Below are 21,646 nucleotides of genomic sequence, written 5' to 3' on the forward strand. Positions count from 1 at the left end.
CAGAAATGGTTGGAAAAGTGTCCCTCAAAATGGAAGGGTGTGCCTCTGATAAAGGAAGGGAATTTAATTCTGGCAAAGCCAGAGTGAGCACCACTAAAACCAGCTCAAATCACCACATTTAAAAAGAGGTTCCCTTTCCCTGTACCCCGCATAGGAGGAAATAAATATCTGGAGGAACAGCAGCTTCTGAAGGCTCCAGCCCGCCCAGCCCTTTGTAGTCAGGCAGTCGAGTTTTAAAGTAAACTTTTATTATGAATAAATACCAGTTCAGATCAGTACAACCAGCAGTCTGATTCCAAATTAGTAGAAATTTCAAAAAGTTTTTCAGTAGACAAAACATGGAGATCTTAGAATGCAGAAACTGACCTGGAAAGTTCTCTCTCACATTTCAATAGCAACAGAGCTTAGACAATGTACAGATTCAACCTTCCAATCTTTCACTACTTATCCAACACTCGCACGTCCCGTCTCCAGGATACCAGAGGGGCTGGGAACACTGTTTGCAATCCAGTCATTTACTACCACCGCCACCACTAGTGGGTATATTGGGCCTTCCACACCCTGATCTCTCAGTGCTTTAGAAGTATTAATTACACCTCACAACACCCCTGTGAGGTAGGGTGCTATCCCTATTTTACAGAGAGGGAAACTGAGGCATGGAGAAGTTAACTGACTGGCCCTAGATCTCACAGTGAGTCACTGGCAAAGCTGGGAATCGAGCTCAGGAGGCCTGCTGCTCTAGCCACTAGACATGCTGGTGCTTTGTCTACATCCACCTCTCACTCTGACTCACTAACTAAACTCACAGAGAACACACTTGGATACAAACATGCCACCAAAGAAAGAAATACAAAGCAAACAAGGTTACCTTTAAAATGATGCATCTGTTTCTTAATCTAACAAATTCTAACTCAATACATTCAAAATCACCTGTACCCACAATTTAATGACAGCAATTAAATAATTAAATCAAATTTCTATAAATCATAGAACGGAAAACATCCTGCAAATAGCTGTCAATACTTTTATGCGTATTAAAGAAAAAAAACTTAAGGCACCCAGAGACGTACGCCAATCTACTGACAAAGTGACTGGGCAAACACCAGTGCTGTTTGGTTACTTCCACTCCACTTCCCCAGGGTGTCAGGATTTTTGGCTCTGATCAGTACTCTTGGGATCTAGAGGCAACGCCCGAATCAACCTCTTGATTTTCTCCCGAGAGGATGGTGGATGCAATACCATGTTGTGTCATGTATCTGAATGGTAGGTTGCATCACACAACACGTCCAGATCATGAGGTAAGGGAAGAACTATTAGGGGAGGCCAAATTCACCCAGGGTGTAGACTCCAGTCAGTGGGGTTTGGACCAGGAATGGATCTGGCCCAGGATTATGATATGCAGGTATCTTTGCATCCAGTTGGATAAAACTATCCACAGCCACCCCCTGGGCAGTTATAAATCTCAGCCGTGGGGAATCCCCACCCACCCATCCACCTCCCGGGTTTAGAGCCCAGGAATTAAAAGCTTCCCGATGGGCTTATCTGCTGGTGGAACAAGCAGATCACTAGCCCAGTCAGAGGGCAGGCTGCTCCATTGGGTTGCAAAGCTGGACAGTTCTGGTCACGGCAATGCACAGGAACAAGGCCAGGAACGACTTCTTTAGTTGGGGAGTGGTCCTGCTTTGAGCAGGGGGTTAGACCTAGATGACCTCCCGAGGTCCCTGCCAACTCTGATATTCTATGATTCTTGGCCGACAGCAAGAGTTTTGCGACATCAGCAGTGCTGTGCTCACCTTGGCCTGTGTGGGAAGGCTGGAGCCTGCCCTTGAGGATATGCAGCACAGCTGGGGCCGGGGAAGGAGCATCTCAGCATCATTCCTCCACCCTGGCTCAGTCTTTCCCAGCTCTGCCCCAGGATCCACCAGCCTGGGCACCTCATGAGCTTTCACCCAGCACCGCAGCACTATCTGGTGAGTGGCTGATGGGAATGGGGCCTCACCCTGCCAAGCCTGTCTGCAGCATCTGCAAGTGCTATGGGGTGAAACACAGAAGGGTTTTAACCCTCCCCCCCATTAGCCTCTGCTGCCAGTGCTGCCAAGGAGTGAAACAGGCACCTTCTGTGCCCAGGCACTGTGCAGCGGATCCCACCCTCGCCAGAGGGAAGGCCCTGTCTGCAGGGGATGAATTACGTACGGCCCAGCAGCCAGCACCCTGCTCTAGCACTGTGTGTCTGGGGGAGTTATGGGAACGGCCGCCAGCAGCAGCAGCTGCATCAGCACTTCCCACGGCACCGTGCGCATCAGGCAGCCATTGTCCCCAGGGCAACTCTGATTTGCTTTGGGAGAGGCTGGGGAGCTGGTCATGAGCCCCCTAACAGGCTTTCCTGCCCCCAGCACAGTGGGGCAATTCAGTCTCATCTCCAGCCTGGATCTGCCCAGTAGATGTGGCTCCACCCCCGGCTGCAGGGGGGCTCTTCTGAGAAGGGGTCTCACAGACACTGGGCTGGGATCCTGCAACTTTCTCAGGCTTTAACCCTCTCAGTGTCCCCTGCTTTGGTGTCTGTTTCTACCAGGTATTTGTTAATTGGCTGCAGGAAACCCATCTGACAGAAACAAGGCTCCCCTGGGTCTTTGACATAGCATCATCCCTGCTTTCTAGCTGGTCATGCACAGGATCAATTTGCTTGGATGTGGCCACATCAGCAGTCTGTTCATCTGCCCTGAATCAGTAGCTCTGGGAGGGCAGGAGAACCAGAGGCAAGAAAGGGGCATTTCAAGGGAAAGAGTCCCTGACTTTGGCTCAACTCTTCAGCCAGCTGGTACAGACCCCCCTCCACTCCCTCAGTCCAGCCAGCAGCACAATCTGCCCCGGACGGGCTTTTGACCAGCTCCCTGCCAAGGAGAGAGTCAGAGACAAGGAGAGATTGCAGGATGGAAGAGTTAGAGGGAAAGGGAGAGATCCTGCCAGAGAGAAACAAACGAAGAACAAAAAGAAGGGAGAGAGAGAAGAGAGGGAGGGAGCTGCTGAGCACTAGAAAGACAAGTTATAGGTTTTAAATACATTTAAAATACACTGTGCAGGAACAGGTTAAAATCATCATCATCAGCAGCAGCAACCTGGTAGCATTATTCAATGGTTAGTAAATAGAACATAAAACCCTGTGACCAGCTCACTCGGGGGGGGGGGGGGAATAAAATGCACCCTCAGCCATTGTGGCTCCCATCGCCAGTCCGAGTTTTCCGAGCCAGGATGGTCTCCTTGGAGACCTTCTTGCGATCGCTGGCCAGCCCCAGGAGGCACATGAGATCGATGAAGGCCGTGGTGAAGTTGTAGTGCCAGCCGAACTCGCTGGTGGAGTAATCGTAGGGGAAGGTGTGGTGGTAATTGTGGAAGCCTTCACCTAGAATGGAAGAGCAGGGACAAGACACTGTAAATACACCTGAACCTGGGTTTGAAACGGTCACGCTCTAGAACCCCCGTCCCCAGGCTCGGGCACCATGTCCCCAGAATGGGCCACCTGTGCCGAATGCAGACTGTGCTCCCCTTGGGGCAGGGACAGCCCCCGTCCTCCTCCACTTGCAGCCCATTGACTTCGCTGGGAGCTGCTCAGGCTCTGCATGCCGAGGCCGTGTCTACATGGAGGGTTTCTAGAAAGTCTCCCAGCGTTGGTCTATCCCTGGCCCAGCTCCACCAGTGGAAGTGCCAGCGTGGGGTGAGCCTGAGCCCTGCCACCACTGGGCCATCGACCCTGCTCTGAGCAGGGTGCAACAAGGCAGTGGTGGAAGCTCTGGCCACGTGCGCACTCCCCCATCGACAGGCTGGTGACGATGCACCGGTGAGAGGCCAAGGCGGGGAGAATGTCAGAAAATACCAGCCCTGTCAATGGGACCCGTCTACAAATGGCCAGTCACAAAGGGACAACACTAGGAACCAGGCACACAGCACCCTGAGAGAGCAGAGAAAGGTGGGGGGGAGTAGAGGCTGAGCAGCCCCTGGTGGCTGGCTGTCCTGCTGCTCTCCCCTCTTCCAACATTTGGTGTACAAGTTACACCAGCTTGGACTCCCTCTGCTCCACTTGCCCATGTGTAACATCGCCCACCAGCCCCGTCTCCTCTGCACTGAGTCCAACACCAGAGGAGGACCAGGATGGTGCTAAGGTTAGTACAGGGCATGTGCAGAGGCCATGGCAGGCTGGAGGGGAGAACACGTGACCAGTGGTGAACCTCAGCACGGGTCCAGCCAGGGCTCAGTTGGCCATTTGAAGCTCCCAAATTGGGTGAGAAAACGCAGGGTATTTCCGGCACTTCTGCTTGTGCCTGGGCCTCCCCTGTGTCCAGCTATTTCAGAAGCATCATTTCCCAGAGGTGGAGAGAGAGAGCGGGGGGCAACTGTCATAACAAACAGGCAGTGAGAGCTTCAGGAAGGGCAAATAAATCTCATTGCTGAGATAAGAAGGTGCTACATGCAACAAACTGGAGAAGATAACCCCACTGCCCTATGTACCTATTGACTAGAGCATGAGACACTCCAGTAAACGTGCAGGTCTGCAGGTGCATGGGCGAGATCACCCAGCTGGAGTCTACATGCTTCTGGCTTTCCCGTATGTGAGTGCAGAAACATTCGGGTGTTAACCTCAGTGGCCTGCCTAAATTCATAGGGTCAGATCCTGATGTAAATCAGGATAGCTGTATGGACTTCAAAGCAATGCAGGATTTACACCAGCTGAGGATCTGGTCCATTTTATATTATGTACCTAAAATCTCCCCCATCCCAGTTTTATAAATGGACGTTATTCCTCTTCCTTTCTCTCCCAGACTCTCATGCCCTGTTGCTATGCACTACTGAACAGCTGCTGTGTTCCTCCCCAGACACAGCTGTGTTTTAGTGGCGGGTGCAGTGATCTCTGCCTGTCTCACTCACAGTCAGTTTGTGGAGCGGTTTGGAATTAAAGGGCGCCACCAACGTACCTAAGGCTCCAAACGTGACCAAGCGGTTCTCCCGGGGGTTGATGTTTCGATCGTAGGGCCGGTTGCCAAACATATGTGCAGCGCTGTTCACGAGCCAGGTGGCGTTGAGCACCAGCACGTAGCGCAGGATGGCGGGGAGGAAGAAGCTGTTGCGAAGAGATTCCCCCCAGAAGCACCAGGGCACTAGGGTGGGGAACAGGAAGCACATGACCACCACAGAAAGCTTGTAAAACCTGCCAGGAAAGATAAATGGGGAGAGAGAGTTAGTGGGTGGGTGCATCCCATGGAGGGGCGTTGAGGGACGAGGGCAGTTCAGGTCATCTACCAGGGCTGAGTCTCCGGGGCGGGGGAGAGGTGCTAGTTTTAACTATCCAAAGAAAATAGCGCAGAACTAGCCCACCTCTGCTGGTTTTCCCCCTGGAGAAAAAGGAAAACAAGGGTAGTGACAAAGTGGGCACAGAAGAATAAAGGGGATCGGCTGGGCACACAGTAAGAGCCACACACCTGCTGGCAGGGGGTAAGAAGGACTCACCAGATGAGCTGGAAATGGAGTACAGGTGCCATGAAGCAGAGCTGCCAGGCTTCCTGGGGCTCCATTTATCATTATTGCTGCCAGGTCACATTTGTACTGGGGGGAGCGCGACAGCTGCCATCTTGGCTGACACACCTGGGATTAAACCAGGGACCTCCAGCTCTCAGGGCATACGCTGCTGCAGCTGGAGCTTTGGCTCTCTCCCTGGGGGCCGCAGACTCCTCTCCTCTCTCCGTCAGGGGACCTGTCACTCACACTGGGGGAGGCCTGGTGCTCGGCTGCCCCGGGGAACCAGGCTGTGTGTGCACGGGAGGAGAAGGGATAGAAGGAGGGAAACCCAATCCCAGCAAGTGAGAGGATTGCACATGGGGGGGGGGTGAGAGAGCGAGAGAGAGATCCTCTTTACCCCTGCTAAGGTCGCAGCAGTGGGACACATTTTATACAAGAGGTTGGCACTGGGCCCCCTGTGCCAGCGATGTTCCCAGCGAGGCAGCAGCCCTGCCTTTTCTGACCTCATTCCTCCTCTCCCATAGAAATAGAAGAAAAAAAGGAAAATGTGTAATATATCCCACTGCTGTGCTGGATGGAACTTGTTTGCGAACCTGGGAAGAAATCCATGAGGAACAACGGCCCCAATGCTCCAAACACACCTGAACCATCCCATTGACTTCATTTGGGGCTGGTCACCTGCAGAAAGGATCCAGGGTGACTCACAAGAGGGTTAGTTTTGCTCTGGAGCAGGGGTAGTCAATTATTTTTTGTCAAGGTCCAAATGTCTTGGTCAAGGTCTAGTCAAGGTCCAGATTCCAGAGAAAATACAAAAATAATGATAAGTAAATAAAAGATTTTGAGGCGGATTCAAACATGTCTGGCAGTCCGGATTTGGCCACCTATTGACTACCCCTGCGAGAGATTCCTGTATCCGGACGCCATGCCTCAGAGCCCCTTTGGTTCCCCAGTGATACACTGGTCACAACACCTGCCCCTCACCTTGTGCCACAATCATCCTATTTTCTTCCCCAGCTTGGCCACACCCGGCTCACCTCCTTTGGAACATCACCACCTTGTCGGCTTTCAGGTCAGACAGGTCCAGCTTCCGGCCCTTCTCGATGACGTCGGGGTGTTTGCGCACCAGCAGCCAGCCAACGTGGGAAAAGAAGAAGCCCCGTGTGGCGTTATGAGGGTCTGCGTCGGTCTCAGAGAACTTGTGGTGGACGCGGTGATCTCGGGCCCACTCGTAGATGTCATTCTGGAATGAACATGGCTGGATGACTCACTGGGTCAGCAAAGATTAGAGCTAGACCACATTTTTCAATTTAAATTTGGTTTTGTTTTAACAGTATTTGGCATTTTTCACCAGAACATTTTGATTTTCCTCAGAACCTTCCACCTTTATTGAAATTTTTTTTTTTTGAACTGATAGTTTTCAGAATTTGGTTTGCCCCTCCTCAGCTGCACTGCTAACAGACTGGAGAGACAAGGTGGGTGAAGTAATATCCAATACGCAATCTTTATTGGACCAACTTTTGCTGGTGAAAGAGACAAGCTTTCACGCTACCCAGAGCTCTTCTTCAGACCTTCTGCTTTGTGTAGCTCAAAAGCTTCTCTCTCTCTCACCAGCAGAAGTTGGTACAGTAAAAGATATTACCTCACCAACCTTGTCTCGCCAATATCCTGGGACTAACACAGCTATACCACCACTGCAAATCACTCCGATTGGTCAGCTTAACATCAGGGTGGGATTTGTTTTTTAAAATCAAAACAGCAGTTTTTCCTTTCGAAATGGAAAAATTTCAGTTTTGAAAATGTTCAAAAACAGAAAAAAAACCCTTTATTTATAAACCTCTCTCAGGAGATTATGTTTAAGCCAAAAGATTGGTCCATTTCTAAACCAGCTTTGAAAATGGTGAAATGTTCATGATTTCATTCAAAATGTTTGTTTTGACCAACACCACTAGTGAAAACGGTTCCCATGTACATTGCCTCTCTCATACAGAGATCCCAATGCACTTTTGAAAAGCTGGTTTAATTTCATCCCATCCTGTAGCCGGGAAACAGAGGCATTATCCAGGCACACTTATTGCACCTGTCACTGCAGAGTCTGAGTACCAACTTAATCTCAATAATATGGGGGATTTCTCCTGACCACCACTCTGCGGCAGGCAAGTAATGTTATCATTCCTGTTTTACAGATGGGAAGAGTGAGGCCCATAGAGACTTGCCAAGGTCACACGGGGAATCTGTGGCAGAGACAAAAATTGAACCCAAGTCTCCTGCATCCCTGTCTAGTGCCTTAACCACTAGACCATCCTTCTTGCAGTGAGAGGAAGTGATTTACCTGCAGGACACACAACAGGTTAGTGGTAGAGAAGGATATGGGTGCCAGGCCTCAGTTCCAACCACTGGGGTACCCTGACTCCTTTACAGCCCACCACTGGGAGGTGCCAAGCATCCTCAGTGCCTCCTGCAGTCAGCATACACAGGGGCCGTATGCAGAGTTGCATGGGTGCACTCCCAATAACCCTCCCCTATCCCAGCAGCAGCGAGTCTCCCCCTCCGATGGAAGATGTAGACTCAAACATAGCTTAGGAGATGCAGTTCTCAGAGGGAAATGTTTCTGTAGGAGACATGGTAGAATAAGGGAACGTGACTTTCCCCTGCTTCTCTGTTGCATGTGTGGCTGCAGCTGGGGTCTCGCTGCTTCCCTCCAAGACTGAGGAACCTGGGAAGAGGCAAAAGGGGTTCCTACCTGAAAAGCCATGGAGTTGGCTATGGCCAGAAAGATCCTGAGGGGCAAACTGGCTTTGTAGGACCGATGGCTCCAGATGCGATGCGCTCCCGCTGTTATCCCCAGAGCACTCAGCAGGAAACACAGGGACCCTGGACACAAGAAGAGGGGGTGTCACAACTGCACCTCAGACAGAAGTCAGAGTTCACCCCCTCGGACACTAGGCCTTGTGCCCTTACCTTTTCTGGGATGGAATCCTGTGATTCCCCCACCCTCAGACCAGACTCTGGACTACAGCACTCTGTGGATTAACCATGCCTACCCAGCAGGTCTGACCGGGCAGACCTGCGGTTCTTTCCTTCGGGAGCTGTGTCCAGTGGTGAACACAGTGACCAGACAGCCTTCTTAAACCGAAGTGTTGTTTAACCTGTGTGTGGTTTAATCTTAGCAGCAGGAACAAAGCACAACATGAGAGAAAAAGGACTTTAAAGCAACAAGTCGTCGAAGCACGTCTTCATGGCTTCTGATCCATAAGCACATTCTAAGGTCACGAGGACACAGATCATAAAACCGTTCCAACCTACGTTTCTCATACAGCTCTTCTAAGGCAGCAAGGTCCCAGCCTTTGCCCACTTGCAGAGGTTCCCCTGGCTAGCTGCCACCTCCATATAAATTATCCCCTTTTTCCTTCCACAATATTCTCCCATAAGTAGGGCCCTACCAAATTCACAGCCCATTTTGGTCAATTTCATAGTCCTAGGATTTTAAAAATAGTACATTTCATGATTTCAGAAATGTAAATCTGAAATGTCAGGGTGTTGTAATTGTCGGGGTCCTGACCCAAAAAGGAGTTGTGGGGGTGTTTGTCACAAGGTTATTGGGGGAGGAGTGGTACTGCCACCCTCGCTTCTGCGCTGCTGCTGGCGGTGGCGCTGCCTGCAGAGTGGCAGCTGCTGGCCGGGAGCCCAGTTCTGAAGGCAAAGCCGCCGCCAGCAGCAGCGCAGAAGTAAGGGTAGAAAGGTGTGGTATTTCCACCCCCACTTCTATGCTGCTGCTGGCAGGGCACTGCCTCCAGAACTTGGCACCTGGCCAGCAGCTGCTGCTCTTCAGCCACCCAGCTCTGAAGGCAGTGCAGAAATAAGAGTGGCAATACCATGACCCCCCTAAATTAACCTTGCAAATCTCACCCCCCTGCCAACCCTCTCTTGGGTCAGGACTCCCAGTTTGAGAAACGCTAGCGTCCCGCCATGGCATCTGTATAGTATAGGGTAAAAGCACACAAAGAGACCAGATTTCACAGTCTATGATGCGTTTTTCCATGGCTATGAATTTGGTAGGGCCCCACCCATAAGCCTGGGAGCCAGCTGAAGTGTAAGGAGCAAGGCCCCTATAATTTGGTCATGATCCCCAGAGACTGCAGCATCCCTTTTGCTGGAGGCCTCTACGCCAGTCTTCAGGGGGGCCTAGATTCAAATCACAAGAGACAGGCATGGATATCCCCACCCCCTTAAACTGGGGAAACAGTTCAGCAGCTATGCCCCCTGCAGAGCTGGCATTCCTGGTTCTAGCCCCACTTACTGGATCCCTTGGTCCCTGGCTCCTCACTTGTGCAAGGTCCAATTCGTGCTCTCTCTGTGGTTCTTGTTCCGCCTCCTCATGCTGGTGCTGCTTCTCCTGCTCTGCTCTGGCCTGATATCAGTCAGCAAGTTGCTTGGCCTCCAAGGGCAGCTTGTCTCTTTCAAGCTGCAGCTTCTCCTCCTCCAGCTGCACCTCCTCCACCCCCGCCGCTGTTGGTCTGAGAGTTGGGCCATTCTGGGCTGCAAGAGAACAGGAACCCTCGTCTAGGTCCTGGGCCGGTGCTGGTGCCCCATTCTGCCTCCAGTCATCATCATACAGCGAAGACACCAGCTCTGACCTTCCTAGCTCTTGAGTTTAGGGTCCTCTCTGCTCAACTTGATTAACTGATCTGCCCCAAGCCATTCAGAACTCATTTTTCCCTTCTGACCTTCCCTAATCTCTTCCCAACCCAAACACAAGCCCCTTTTTCTCTTGCTTTTTCCTTCTACAATACTTGTTTTTACCGCTGTTGTCACTTATTGGAAATTCACCACTGTCACAATCATCCCAGCAGGCTTCTCCCAATAAGTTACATTTACCGGACTGGTGGCATGCTCTGACCTCTTCCTGGCCTGAGAGCACCACCTCAGGCCTTCACCTTTCCTGGGGTGGAATCATACAATTCCCCCACTCTTAGACTGGGCCTGGGGTTACAGCACCCTGTCCGTCAGCCATGCAACAGATCCGACTTGGTTCTGCACCAGTAGTTCTTCCCTTCAGGAGCTTGTTACCAGTGGGAAAGAGAGGAAGAATACTAAGAGGCCAAGATGGCTGCATCAGGAGCTCTTCAATGACCTGAAAAATCAAGATAGAATCCTACAAAAAGGAGAAACACTGACAAATTGCTCAGCAGGGGCACAAAAGGACAGCACCAGCATGTCGGAACAAAAATCACCGCTACAGCTAGCAAGGGACATAAAAGGCAGCAAGAAGAGGTTCTACAAATACATGAGTAACAAGAGAGAAGGTGGCAAGTGTATGTCCACTGTTAGTGCGGAAGGACAGTTAAAATGGACAGCACCAAGAAGGCCAAGGTGTTTAATACCTGTTCTGCCTCAGTGTTCAGTAAAAAGGTTAATTGGGACCAGATGCTTAACACAATTAATATTAATAATGAAGAAAAAGGAACACAAGCCAGACTAGGGAAAGAACGGGTTAAAGAATATTTGGATAAACTAGATGTAGTCATGTTGGCAGGGCACTTAACATGTTGAACTAGGGCACTTAATGGCTCTGAGATTGGTTCAACTAGTTCCTTAAGAACTCCCGGAGGATGGGTGAGGTCCCAGAGGAATGGAGACGGGCACCCAGAGTACCTATCTATAAAATGGAGAACAAAGAGAACCCAGGGAATTATAGACCAGTCAGCCTAACTTGGATATCTGGAAAGATAATGGAATAAATTATTCAACATGCAAGCACCTACAAGATAACAGGGTGATAAGTAATAACCAACATGGATTTTTCAAGAACAGATCATGCCAAACCAACCTAATTTCCTTCTTTGACAGGGTGGTTGGCCTAATGGATGGGGGAAAGCAATAGATACGATATCTTTATTTTAGTAAGGCTTCAGACACAGTCCCAACTAGGGAAACGTGGTCTAGATGAACGTACTACATGGTGGGTCCATAACTGGTTAAAAAAACAAAAAAGACAAAAAAACCAACCACACATACTCCAAGAGCAGTTATCAATGATTTACTGTCAAACTAGACTTCACATCTAATGGGGTCCCACAGGGGTCAGTCTTGGGTCTGATACCATTCAATATTTTCATTAATGACTTGGATAATGGAGTGGAGAGTCTGCTTATAAAATCTGCAGATCTCCCAGCTTTGGGTCAAGTTGCAGCACTTTGGAGGACAGAATTAGAATTCAAAATGGCCTTGATAAATTGGTCTGAAATCAACAAGATGAAATTCAATAAAGACAAGTGCAAAGTACTACACCTAGGATGGAAAAAATCAGCTACAACATGGAGAATAACTGGCGTGGTGGTCATGCCGCTCAAACTGGGGCTTCTTGTGCATCACAAGCTGAATAAGCCAACAACGCGATGCTGTTGCGAAAAAAGTAAATGTCTTTCTGGGGCGTATTAACAGGAGTATGGTATGTAGGACACAGGAGGGAACTGTCTCACTCTACTTGGCTCTGGTGAGGCCTCAGCTGGAGTATTGTGGCCAGTTTTTGGCGCCACACTTTAGAAAAGATGTAGACAAATTTCAGAGAGACCAGAGAAGAGCAACAAAAATAATAAGTTTTAGAAAAAATGACCTATAAGGAAAGGTTAAAAAAACTGGGAATGTTCAGTCTTAAAAAAAGAGAGAGACTTGAGAGGACCTGATAAGTCTTCCAATATGTTAAGGACTTGTATAAAAGAGGAGGGTGATCAATGTTCTCCCTGTCCACTGAAGGCAGGGCAAGAAGTAATGGGCTGAATCTGCAGCAAGGGAGATTTAGGTTAGAAAAAACTGTAAGGATAGTTAAATACTGCAATAAAATCATAAGTGGAGATTGTGGAATCCCAGTCATTGCAGGTTTTTAAGAGCAGGCTTGACAAACACTTGTCAGAGCTGGTCTAGGGTTACTTGCTTCTGCCTCAGCAGGGGGATTGGGGACAGGACTGGACTAGATGACATCTGGGGATTCCTTCCAGCCCTACATTTTATGATTCTATAATCAAATCCACAGTGATAGTTACAATTACACACGAATGGAATCAATAATTAACACACACTTATTCCCTAATCTGTCACAGCCTCTGCTTACCCCACACCAAGGTGACAGGCTTTGCTGCAGGTATCAGCCACAACCCGTACAAGGCCCCTAAATGCAGCAGGCTCATGAGGATGATGTTCCTCCAGACGTATCTCCTGGCAGGCTTGGGGCCCTCCTTCTCACAGTAGCTCTCATCAAAGATATCGTCCGTCATGCCCCGGTCTCCTCCCAAGTCCTCTTGGTTGGACAGGGCTTTCTCCATGCCTGCTCCCCCATTCCTCGTCACCCTGGCGGTAGCAGTAGTGGTGAAGGAGGGGAGATCCTTGGAGAGCTGGAGTTGGGAGGGGACATTAAAAACAAACAACATTGTGATGGTTACAATCTGGTCCCCACCACAAGGATCAGAAGGGGCTGGCTCTGGGCTGCTGATCCACCATCACACCCATCACCTAAGGGGGAGGGGCATTAGGAGCAGGCTCCCCCAGCCAGGGCTGGCAGTCTCTCTCAGACACTGCCTCTCCATCACAGCCCCCCCCCCCCCGCATCATATTGTGATCAGGGTGTAGGGGGAGAAGAGAAGGTCACTAAAGAAAGCTGCCTCTGAGTGGTAGCAGGACTCAGTCTGGGGTTCTCTGGACAGGGCCAGCAGCACCCAGCCAATTGCATGTTGTTCTCCTGTGGTGCAAACCCACCCCACACACCGGGTCAGTGCGAGGCACAGAAACCATTTCACCCCTAAGCCCTGCTCAGGATCTCTGGCACCCTGCACAGGGGGGATCTCAGCCCTGGAGCTTTGGGGGGCATGGAGAGTGGGAGTGAAGGTGTTTAAAGACACCCCCCACCACCATCAGTAGAGATCCCCTTGAGGCTGGTGTTCGAGCAGCTGCAGGGTCATTTGCGGGGTGCAGGGAATCATCGCTCTCATTTGGCTTTATCAATGGGTGTTTTATATTCATCACTCAAGGGTCCCCAAGAGCTTGGGCTGGGCTTGTTTCTTTCAGCCACTGATAAGTTACATCGTGCAAACCAGCAACAGAAGGAATGAGATTTGCACTTTGTTCCTGGGGCTGCTCCTAATACCAATCTGTTGCCTTTCTACAGCCCCTTCCAATGGAGGATCTCAGGGCAGTTCAGACATTACTGGGTTAAGCCTCACAACCCATTTGTGATGCCTTTTCACCTCTCTCGGCCTTACTTTCCTTGTCTGTTGAGTGGGGAGACTGATGCTGGCTGACATTACTAAACCAACTTGGTTTAGAGAGAACGTAAAGGCAACTATGTATACACATACACACTAACTCCTTGCTTAACGCTGTAGTTATGTTCCTGAAAAATACTACTTTAAGCAAAAAGATATTAAGAAAATCCAATTTCCCCAAAAGAATGAATATAAATGGGGGGGGGGTTAGGTTATAAACAAGCAATTTAATACTGTACACAGCAATGGCGATTGTGAAGCTGGATTGAGGTGGTGAAATCAGAGGGTGGGATATTTCCCAGGGGATGCCTTATTGCTAAATGATGAACTAGCACTCAGTTGAGCCCTCAAGGGTTAACACATTGTTGTTAGTGTAGCCTCGTACTCTACAAGGCAGTACGAATGGAGGGAAGAGACACAGCATGGCGGAGAGAGACAGACACACACCGTGTGTGCGCGCGCGCGAGAGAGATGCGCATTGCCCCTTTAAGTACGCTGACCCCACTCTAAGTACACTGCCTCTAAGTAGATCAGCAAGTTGAGACAGCAGCTGCTGCCAGCAAGCTCCCTCCATCCTGAACCCTGTCCTGTCCCTCCACGCTCTGTGGAGGTGGGGTACAGGAGCGGGGGGAGGAGGACAGTCTGACATTAGTATCCCCCACACTGCACAGCAAGCGGGAGGCTCCCAGGAGCAGCTCCAAGGGAGAGGGCAGGAGCAGCATACATCACTGAGGGGAGGGACAGCTGAACTGCCTGGCAATTGCTGGGCGGCTGCTGCACAGGGAAACTTAGGGGACCTGACGGGGGCGGGGGGCTGCCGGTCCACCCTGGTTTCAAGCCCCCACCAGCTAGCTCCAATGAACTGCTCTTCCTGCAAGCAGTGGACAAAGCAGGCAGTCTCTAATTGATCAGCAACGGAACAAACAACGTTAACCAGGACGACGTTAAGAGAGAAGTTAGTGTGTGAGTGTGTATTTATGTGTATATATATATATATATATATATATATATATATATATATATATATATATATATAGTGAAAGTTGGTACTAAAGAGTATAAATCAGAAATTAGGAATTGTAGAAAATTCATAAGGGAAGCAAAAGGACACAAGGAGACATCTATGGCTAACAGAGTGGGGACAATAAAAAGGAGTTTTTAAAATACAGTAGGAACAAAAAGAATCCTGAGAATAGTATTGGTCGATTACTAGATGGAAATGGTAGAATTATCAATAATAATGTTGAAAAGGCAGAAGTCTTCAATAAATATTTCTCTTCTGTATTTGAGGAAAAAATAGATGATAGAGTCTCATCATATGGTGATCACATTCTTTCCATTCCTCTAGTATCCCTGGAAGATGTTAAAAGTGTGTAACTTTAGTACCCTCCATTTAAATCAGCAAGTCCAGATACTTTCATCCAAGAATTTTACGAACAGCTGCCTGAAGAACTTGCTGAACCATTATTATTGATTTTTAATAAGTCTTGGAACACTGGTGAAGTTCCAGAAGACTGGAAGAAAGCTAATATGCCAATTTTTAAAAACGGTAAACGGGATGACCCAGGTGATTAGAGGTCTGTCAGCCTGACATCAATACTGGGTAAGATAATGGAGCAGCTGACATGGAACTTGATTAATAAAGAATTAAAGGAGGGTAATGTTATTAATGCAAAACGCCATAGGTTTATGGAAAACAGAGCCAGTCAAACTAACTTGATATCTTTTTTTGATGAGACTACAAGTTTGATTTATAAAGTTAATAGTGTTGATGTAATACACTTAGACTTCTGTAAGGTGTTTGATTTGGTACGGCACACCATTTTGATTAAAAACCATACAAAATTAACATAGCCAGTTTTTAATCCATTTAATACGTGCCATCTGATTATTCCCCATTTACAGCTACATTTTGAGATCTATCATTCTGCCTGCCTGTTTTCAGTGGGGTCCTGCACGGATTGGTTCTTGACCCTATGCTATTTAATATTTTTATCAGTCACCTAGAAGAAAACAAAATCATAACTGAAAGTCTGCAGATGATAAAAATTGGGGGAGTGGTAAATAATGAAGAGAAAAGGTCACTGACTCAGAGCAATCTGGGTCACTTGGTAAACTGGGCGTAAGCAAATAATATGCATTTTAATATGGCTAAATGTAAATGTATACATCTGGGAATAAAGAATAGAGGCCATAATTACAGGATGGGAGACACTAGCCTGGGAAGCAGCGACTCTGAAAAAGATTTGGGGGCATGGTGGAGAGTCAGCTGAACAGGAGCTTCCAGTGGGACGCTGTGGCCAAGAGAGCCAATGTAATCCTGGGACACGTAAACAGGGGAATTTTGAGTGGGAGCAGAAAGGTTATTTTACCTTTGTATTTGGCCTTGGTGGGACCACTGCTGGAATACCGTGTCCAGTTCTGGTGCCAACAATTCAAAAAGGATGTTGATAAATTAAAGAGCCACGAAAATGAGTAAAGGATTAGAAAACATTCCTCAAGAAGCCCAATCTATTTAGCTTACCTATATGGGGAATAGGTATTTGATAATGGGCTCTTCAGTCTAGCAAAGAAAGGAAGAACATGATCCAGTGACTGGAAATTGAAACTAGACAAATTCAGATTAGAAATAAGGTGTAACTATTTAACAGCGAGGATAATCAACCATTAGAACAATTTACCTAGGTTTGTGGTGGATTCTACATCACCAACAATTTTTAAATCAAGACTGGCTGTTTTTCTAAAAGCTTTGCTCTAGGAACTGTTTTGGGAAAGTTCTCTGGCCTGCGTTAAACAGGTGGTTAGACTAGAGGATTACAATCACAAACTCATAGAATCACAGGACTGGAAGGGACCTCGAGAGGTCATCTAGTCCAGGCCCCTGCACTCATGACAGAATTAAGTATTATCTAGACCATCCCTGATAGGTGTTTGTCTAACCTGCTCTTAAAAATCACTAGTGATGGAGATTCCACAACCTCCCTAGGCAATTCATTCCAGTGCCTAACCACTCTGACAATTAGGAAGTTTTTCCTAATGTCCAACCTAAACCTTCTGGACCTAGAATCTTTGAATAAGTGCTTGGAGATCGCTGGGTGAGGAGTGCGGAGGATAAGGACAGTGTTGGGTGCTCCCAGTTAGAACTTTGGAGTTCACACTTCATGGCTGCTGGTCAGAATCATTATCCTCCACATTCAGAGAAGGGAAATCAAGGCACAGAAAGACAAAGCGACTTGCCTGAGGTCACACACTGAGTCAGTGGCACAGTTAATAATAGATCTTAGGAGTCCTGGCTCCCAGTTCCCCTGATGCAACCATGACACAACATTCATTCTTCACATGCTCTACCCCTCTGTACTAGCAAAAGTGCCAGATCACACATGCATGATGAAAGGATCATGCATGAGTGACCTCACTAGGCAGGATCCTTTCATTAAATCTGGAGTAACCGATCCTCCTCTCAGCCAGGTGTGACCACTGCCAACTTGAGTTGTGGGTGCTCAACGCTCCTGAGAATCAGCCCCAATGGGCCTCCGTTGCCCTCCACCAAGTGCAATTATTTCTACCCGTACAAACTAGGTTTAAGGCCACTACCCAATCACAATGGCAGGTTCCAGCCCAATATCTTTGGAGATACCAAGGACGCCTGAGTGCTGAAGCTGAGAAGGCTATTTTGTATCTTTGGTGGCAGGGCAATAGAAGCTGGCCCGCTGGGGCCACTGTGATGCAATTTCTTGAGGGAAGCATTAAAATCAGACCATGCAACTTACATGACCACCAACTCCTCCTTTCCCGGGGCAGAATCCAGAGGCTCAGGAATACCTTCCCGCAATGACTAGCGGCTGAGAACCTCACTTGGACATATCCTACAAACCCTGCCGACTCCCACGGCCATTTGGAATTAAGCACAGGCAACCTTCGTCCTGGTATTTCCTAACTTTTGCATGCTTGATTTTACACACAATGACTACATTAAAAGAACAGCATTAAGGTTGCAATTTCATAGGTTTTTTAAAAAGCAAACTGGAAAAAAAAATAATCAGAATTTCCATCATGTGGCATCCTATTGACACTCACATCAGCAACATTGGAATCTTTAGATCCACCACACAGCCCTCTGTCACCTGAGCTAATGAGCCGATAGCAGTAGTAGGTTGTCATGCTCTACGAGGACCAGCACTAGACCACAGAATGGGACACACCCATTGCCAGTGGCTTCCAGAGATATTTGCTGACCGCAGAAGAATCGTGAGACTCAGGGACCCTAGGTTCCATTCCAGGCTCTGGAGAGGTGTGTGCTCTAATGAGCAGACCCCACTGCCTCTTTCCTCCATACTTAACCCCTTCTGTCCCATACCTTCAGGGGTGAAAGTAAGTTAGAGGACTTACAGGTATGCTGGAGTCCTGAGCAAGGGGCGTGGCCTCAACCAGAAGAGGCGTGGCCTCAAATCCCCAGGCCCTTGAAATCAAGATTTAAAGGGCCAGAGCTCCAGCTGCGGTAGTGGCGGCTGGGAGCCCGGGGCCCTTTAAATTACCCCCAAGCTACCAGCTGCAGAGACAGCTGGGAGGCTCGGGGGCGATTTAAAGGGCCCAGGGCTTCAGCTGCCGCTACCGCAGCAGAGCCCTGGGCCCTTTAAATGACTGTGGAGCCCTGGGGGCTCCCGGCTGCCACCAGTACCCCGGGGCTCTGGCAGAGCTTTAAAGGGCCTGGGGCTCCGCTGTGGTAGCAGCTGCCAGAGCCCCAAGCCCTTTAAATCCCCGCCTGAGCCCTGCTGCCCAAGCCCTGGGTATCGGTGGCCGGGCTCCATCGGGGATTTAAAGGGCCCCAGCCGCTGCTACCATCCCAGCCCTTTAAAATGCCCACCAGAGCCCCCCTACCCCAGGGCTTTGGCAGCAGGGCTCTGGCGGGGATTTAAAGGGCCAGGACAGTAGCGGTGGCTGGAGCTCCAGGGCTCTTTAAATCTCCGCCAGAGCCCCCCCACCCCTACCCCAGGGCTCGGGCAGCAGGGCTCAGGTGGGGATTTAAAGGGCCCAGGGAGGGTAGCGGCAGCTGGAGCTCCAGGGCCCTTTAAATGCCAACCTGAGCCCTGCTGCCTGAGCCCTGGGGTAGCGGTGTGGCTCTGGCGGGGATTTAAAGGACCCCGGAGCGGTAGCGGCAGCTGGAGCTCCAGGGCCCTTTAAATCCCACCTGAGCCCTGCTGCCCGAGCCCCGGGGTAGTGGCAGCAGGGCTCAGGCTGGGATTTAAAGGGCCCCGGGGGGGGGGGGGGTGTAGCAGCAGCTGGAGCTCCGGGGCCCTTTAAATCCCCGCCGCAGCCCCGCCGCCACTACCCCAGGGCTTTAAATTGCCCTCTCAGAAAGCCGGTTCTGGTACGGCGCACTGGCTCTTACTGGTACGCCATACTGGGGCATACCAGCTTACTTTCACCTCTGCATACCCTCCAATTTATCCCTGTCCCAGTTTTGTGCCCCGCCCCTCAACACTCACCAGTCCTAATCTCCACTCCACAGGCTTCTCATCCCAGTATACTTGTCCATGCAGTCCTAGACTCCCTGTCCCCATCTCTTTAGCCAGCCAGTTCCAATTCCCCCTTCCCAGATCCTTGTCTGATCTGTCTCTCCCGCCCCCACCTAGGGCTCCAGTCACCTCATGCCCACGCTCCTGTCCCCTCGGTTTTACAGTCTCCTTCCCTGGGCTCCATGTCTAATCTCAGTGCACCACTTCCCCTCCCCACATCAGCTCCTTGGTCAGGCCCAGTTCTCCTTGCGCACCCTGGCTCCTTATCAGGCCTCTCCCTCATTCTCCTCACCCCAGTGGCTCCCAGTTCCAGCCTCCTTGCCCAGCCAGCCCCGGTCTCCCCCGGTTCCTCATCGGATCTCAGTCTCCCACCTCCCCCTCCCCGGCCAGCCGGCCCCCCAGTCTCAGTCCTTTTGCTGAAACAGTCCCAATCTCCTCTGCTTCCAGCTCCCGGCTCCTTGCCCAGCCAGTCCCAGCCCCAGCTCGTGTGCTCTCTGCTTCGGAATCAGGCAGCTGCCTCCGCCGCGCTGCCCGGGGCTGGGCCCAGCAGAAGGGTCCCCGAGAGCACGGGAGAGCCAGACCCCCGGCTCCTGGCCCCGAGCCGGAAACGGCAACAGCAGAAGCCTGACTCTGCCCCGGCCGGAGGACGCCCAGTGCAGGCATCTCCCGGAAACAGAGCTGCGTAGTCGCTCCCCGGTATATGGTAACTGCAGGTTTTTCCAGCGCTTCCTCCTCACGGGGTCAGATGGGGGGGGGGGGGGATTTTCAGGGCGCCGGAGAAAAGGCCTGTCCCCGACACAGCGGCGCCCCCATGCCAATCGCTGCTCCCGGCCCGGGGGTGCTCGGGCACCTGGCTCAAAGAGAGGGGCTCAGCCTGTGAGCTGTTCCCCGGGCGAAACAGCCCGCCTTGCCCGAGGCTCGTTCTCACAAACAGCTGGGACGTTTTCCCAAAGAGTTCAGCCCGAGCCAGCCCCTGGCACGGGAGATTCCAGCCCAAGCGGCCACCGCCCGGCAACGTCCAAAGCCATTGAAAACAGGGTCTGAGCAGCACCCGCTTTGCCGGGCGGCGCCCCCAGCCCATCAGGCCCCCCGCACACCCGCGGTTGCGCACGCCTCGCTTACTGAGCGGACCTGCCCGGGGCTGCGGGGAGACGCCAGAGCCGAGCTTCCCTCCTCTCGAGCCAAACGCGCAGCCATCCGCAGCCCTGTCTGGGTTTGCCCGCAGCGCGCTGGGACCGCCCCTGCAGGAGCCGCGCCGCGCTGCCCCCGCGGCTGACACGGGATCCGGGCGGGGGCTCCCCGCCTTGGCTCGGCAGGCTGCAGCTCCCCAGCCTGAGATATTTCAGCTCTCTGTGCCCTGGGCTTGCAGCCACGCCCGCAGCGTGTCTTAGGGCTGTTGTTTCCCTATGACGTTAACAGATCAGTATCCAGCCCTGCAGCTGGCTCCTAAGGAGGCGGCTGGAGAATTGCTCGTGATGCCTTCGCACCTGCAGAGTCGCTCCTCGCCTTAGGCTGGGGGAGGGGTCTTCAGCTGCCCGCCCACCTCCCGGATCTCAATAGGTGGAAGAGCTCACTCCTGACAATTACCATGGTCTTGTCTAAAAAGATGATGTAATTAATGTCTAAGTAAAGGGTGCTCACCGGGTAATTGTGTAGACCAGTGGTGCTTTCAAACTTTTGGACTGGTGACCCCTTTCACACAGCAAGCCTCTGAGTGCAACCCCCCCTTACAAATTAAAAAAACTTTTTTATATTTTTAACACCATTAGAAATGCTGGAGGCAAAGTGGGGTTTGGAGTGGAGGCTGACAGCTCGCGACCCCTCCCTGTAATAACCTCGCAAGCCCACAAGGGGTCCCAACCCCCAGTTTGAGAACCCCTGGTGTAGGGAATTGCAAAGGGTCACCCCTGTGTCAGTACTATGGCTAATGCTATGTTGTCTACCCATTTGGGACCCAACTTGATGCTCACTGAAGTTAATGGGTTTCTTTCCGTTGACTTGAATGGTCATTGGATCAGGTCCATAATGCAGCACTCCTCCTCTTTCTGTACATTATTATCTGAAAAGAAAGAACTCTGTCATTGGATTGTCTAGGTTTTCTGGTCTCTGAATCATTCAGAAGGCGATATGTTTTAGAAATGTTGTTTCAGCACTGATAGCTTATGATGAGGTATCAAGGTTACATTAGTAAAAGTATATGACCTCTCCAAAAGAAAGCTGTCAGTACAAATATTTTAATTGACTTCTGTGGGCATTGAAGAGATTTACAATGAAGTCAATGAAATTTTGAGTCTGGTTTGGTTTCCCGAGCCGAGAAACAACACTGCAGATCATAGGCCAACTCTTCAGCTGATATAAACTGATGTG

The 21,646-nt window shown here is 50.3% G+C and overlaps 1 protein-coding gene across 2 annotated transcripts; it reads right to left on the reverse strand.

The window, feature by feature from the left end:
• Window positions 1-226: 226 nt before the first annotated feature.
• On the reverse strand, window positions 227-20,760 carry LOC311524359 (acyl-CoA desaturase-like). 2 transcript variants are annotated; one of them, XM_084635393.1, is made up of 6 exons: window positions 20,402-20,760; window positions 12,617-12,896; window positions 8,249-8,379; window positions 6,543-6,748; window positions 4,968-5,200; window positions 227-3,400 (listed from the first exon to the last, which is right to left on the reverse strand). In XM_084635393.1, exons 1-6 carry the CDS (start codon window positions 20,474-20,476, stop codon window positions 3,204-3,206), a joined length of 1,122 nt encoding a protein of 373 aa, XP_084491519.1. In that variant the 5' UTR covers window positions 20,477-20,760; the 3' UTR covers window positions 227-3,203. The 2 variants fall into 2 exon arrangements, with proteins under 2 accessions (XP_084491519.1, XP_084491520.1); XM_084635394.1 differs by having other exon boundaries at window positions 20,411-20,759.
• Between the last annotated feature and the right edge of the window lie 886 nt (window positions 20,761-21,646).

Source organism: Lepidochelys olivacea, assembly GCF_965140295.1.
Source record: "Lepidochelys olivacea isolate rLepOli2 genome assembly, chromosome: 7".
NCBI classification, from domain to species: domain Eukaryota; kingdom Metazoa; phylum Chordata; order Testudines; family Cheloniidae; genus Lepidochelys; species Lepidochelys olivacea.

What these genes read in the sequence shown, in the direction of transcription:
- LOC311524359 (XM_084635393.1), bottom strand. Translation starts at nt 20,476, where the DNA reads ATGGCTGCGCGTTTGGCTCGAGAGGAGGGAAGCTCGGCTCTGGCGTCT. An exon ending in GTGGTGATGTTCCAAAGGAG is followed by an intron (nt 5,201 to 6,542) that starts GTGAGCCGGGTG and finishes CTTTCCTGGCAG; the next exon opens with GTTTTACAAGCTTTCTGTGG. An exon ending in GGTCACGTTTGGAGCCTTAG is followed by an intron (nt 3,401 to 4,967) that starts GTACGTTGGTGG and finishes CTTCCATTCTAG; the next exon opens with GTGAAGGCTTCCACAATTAC.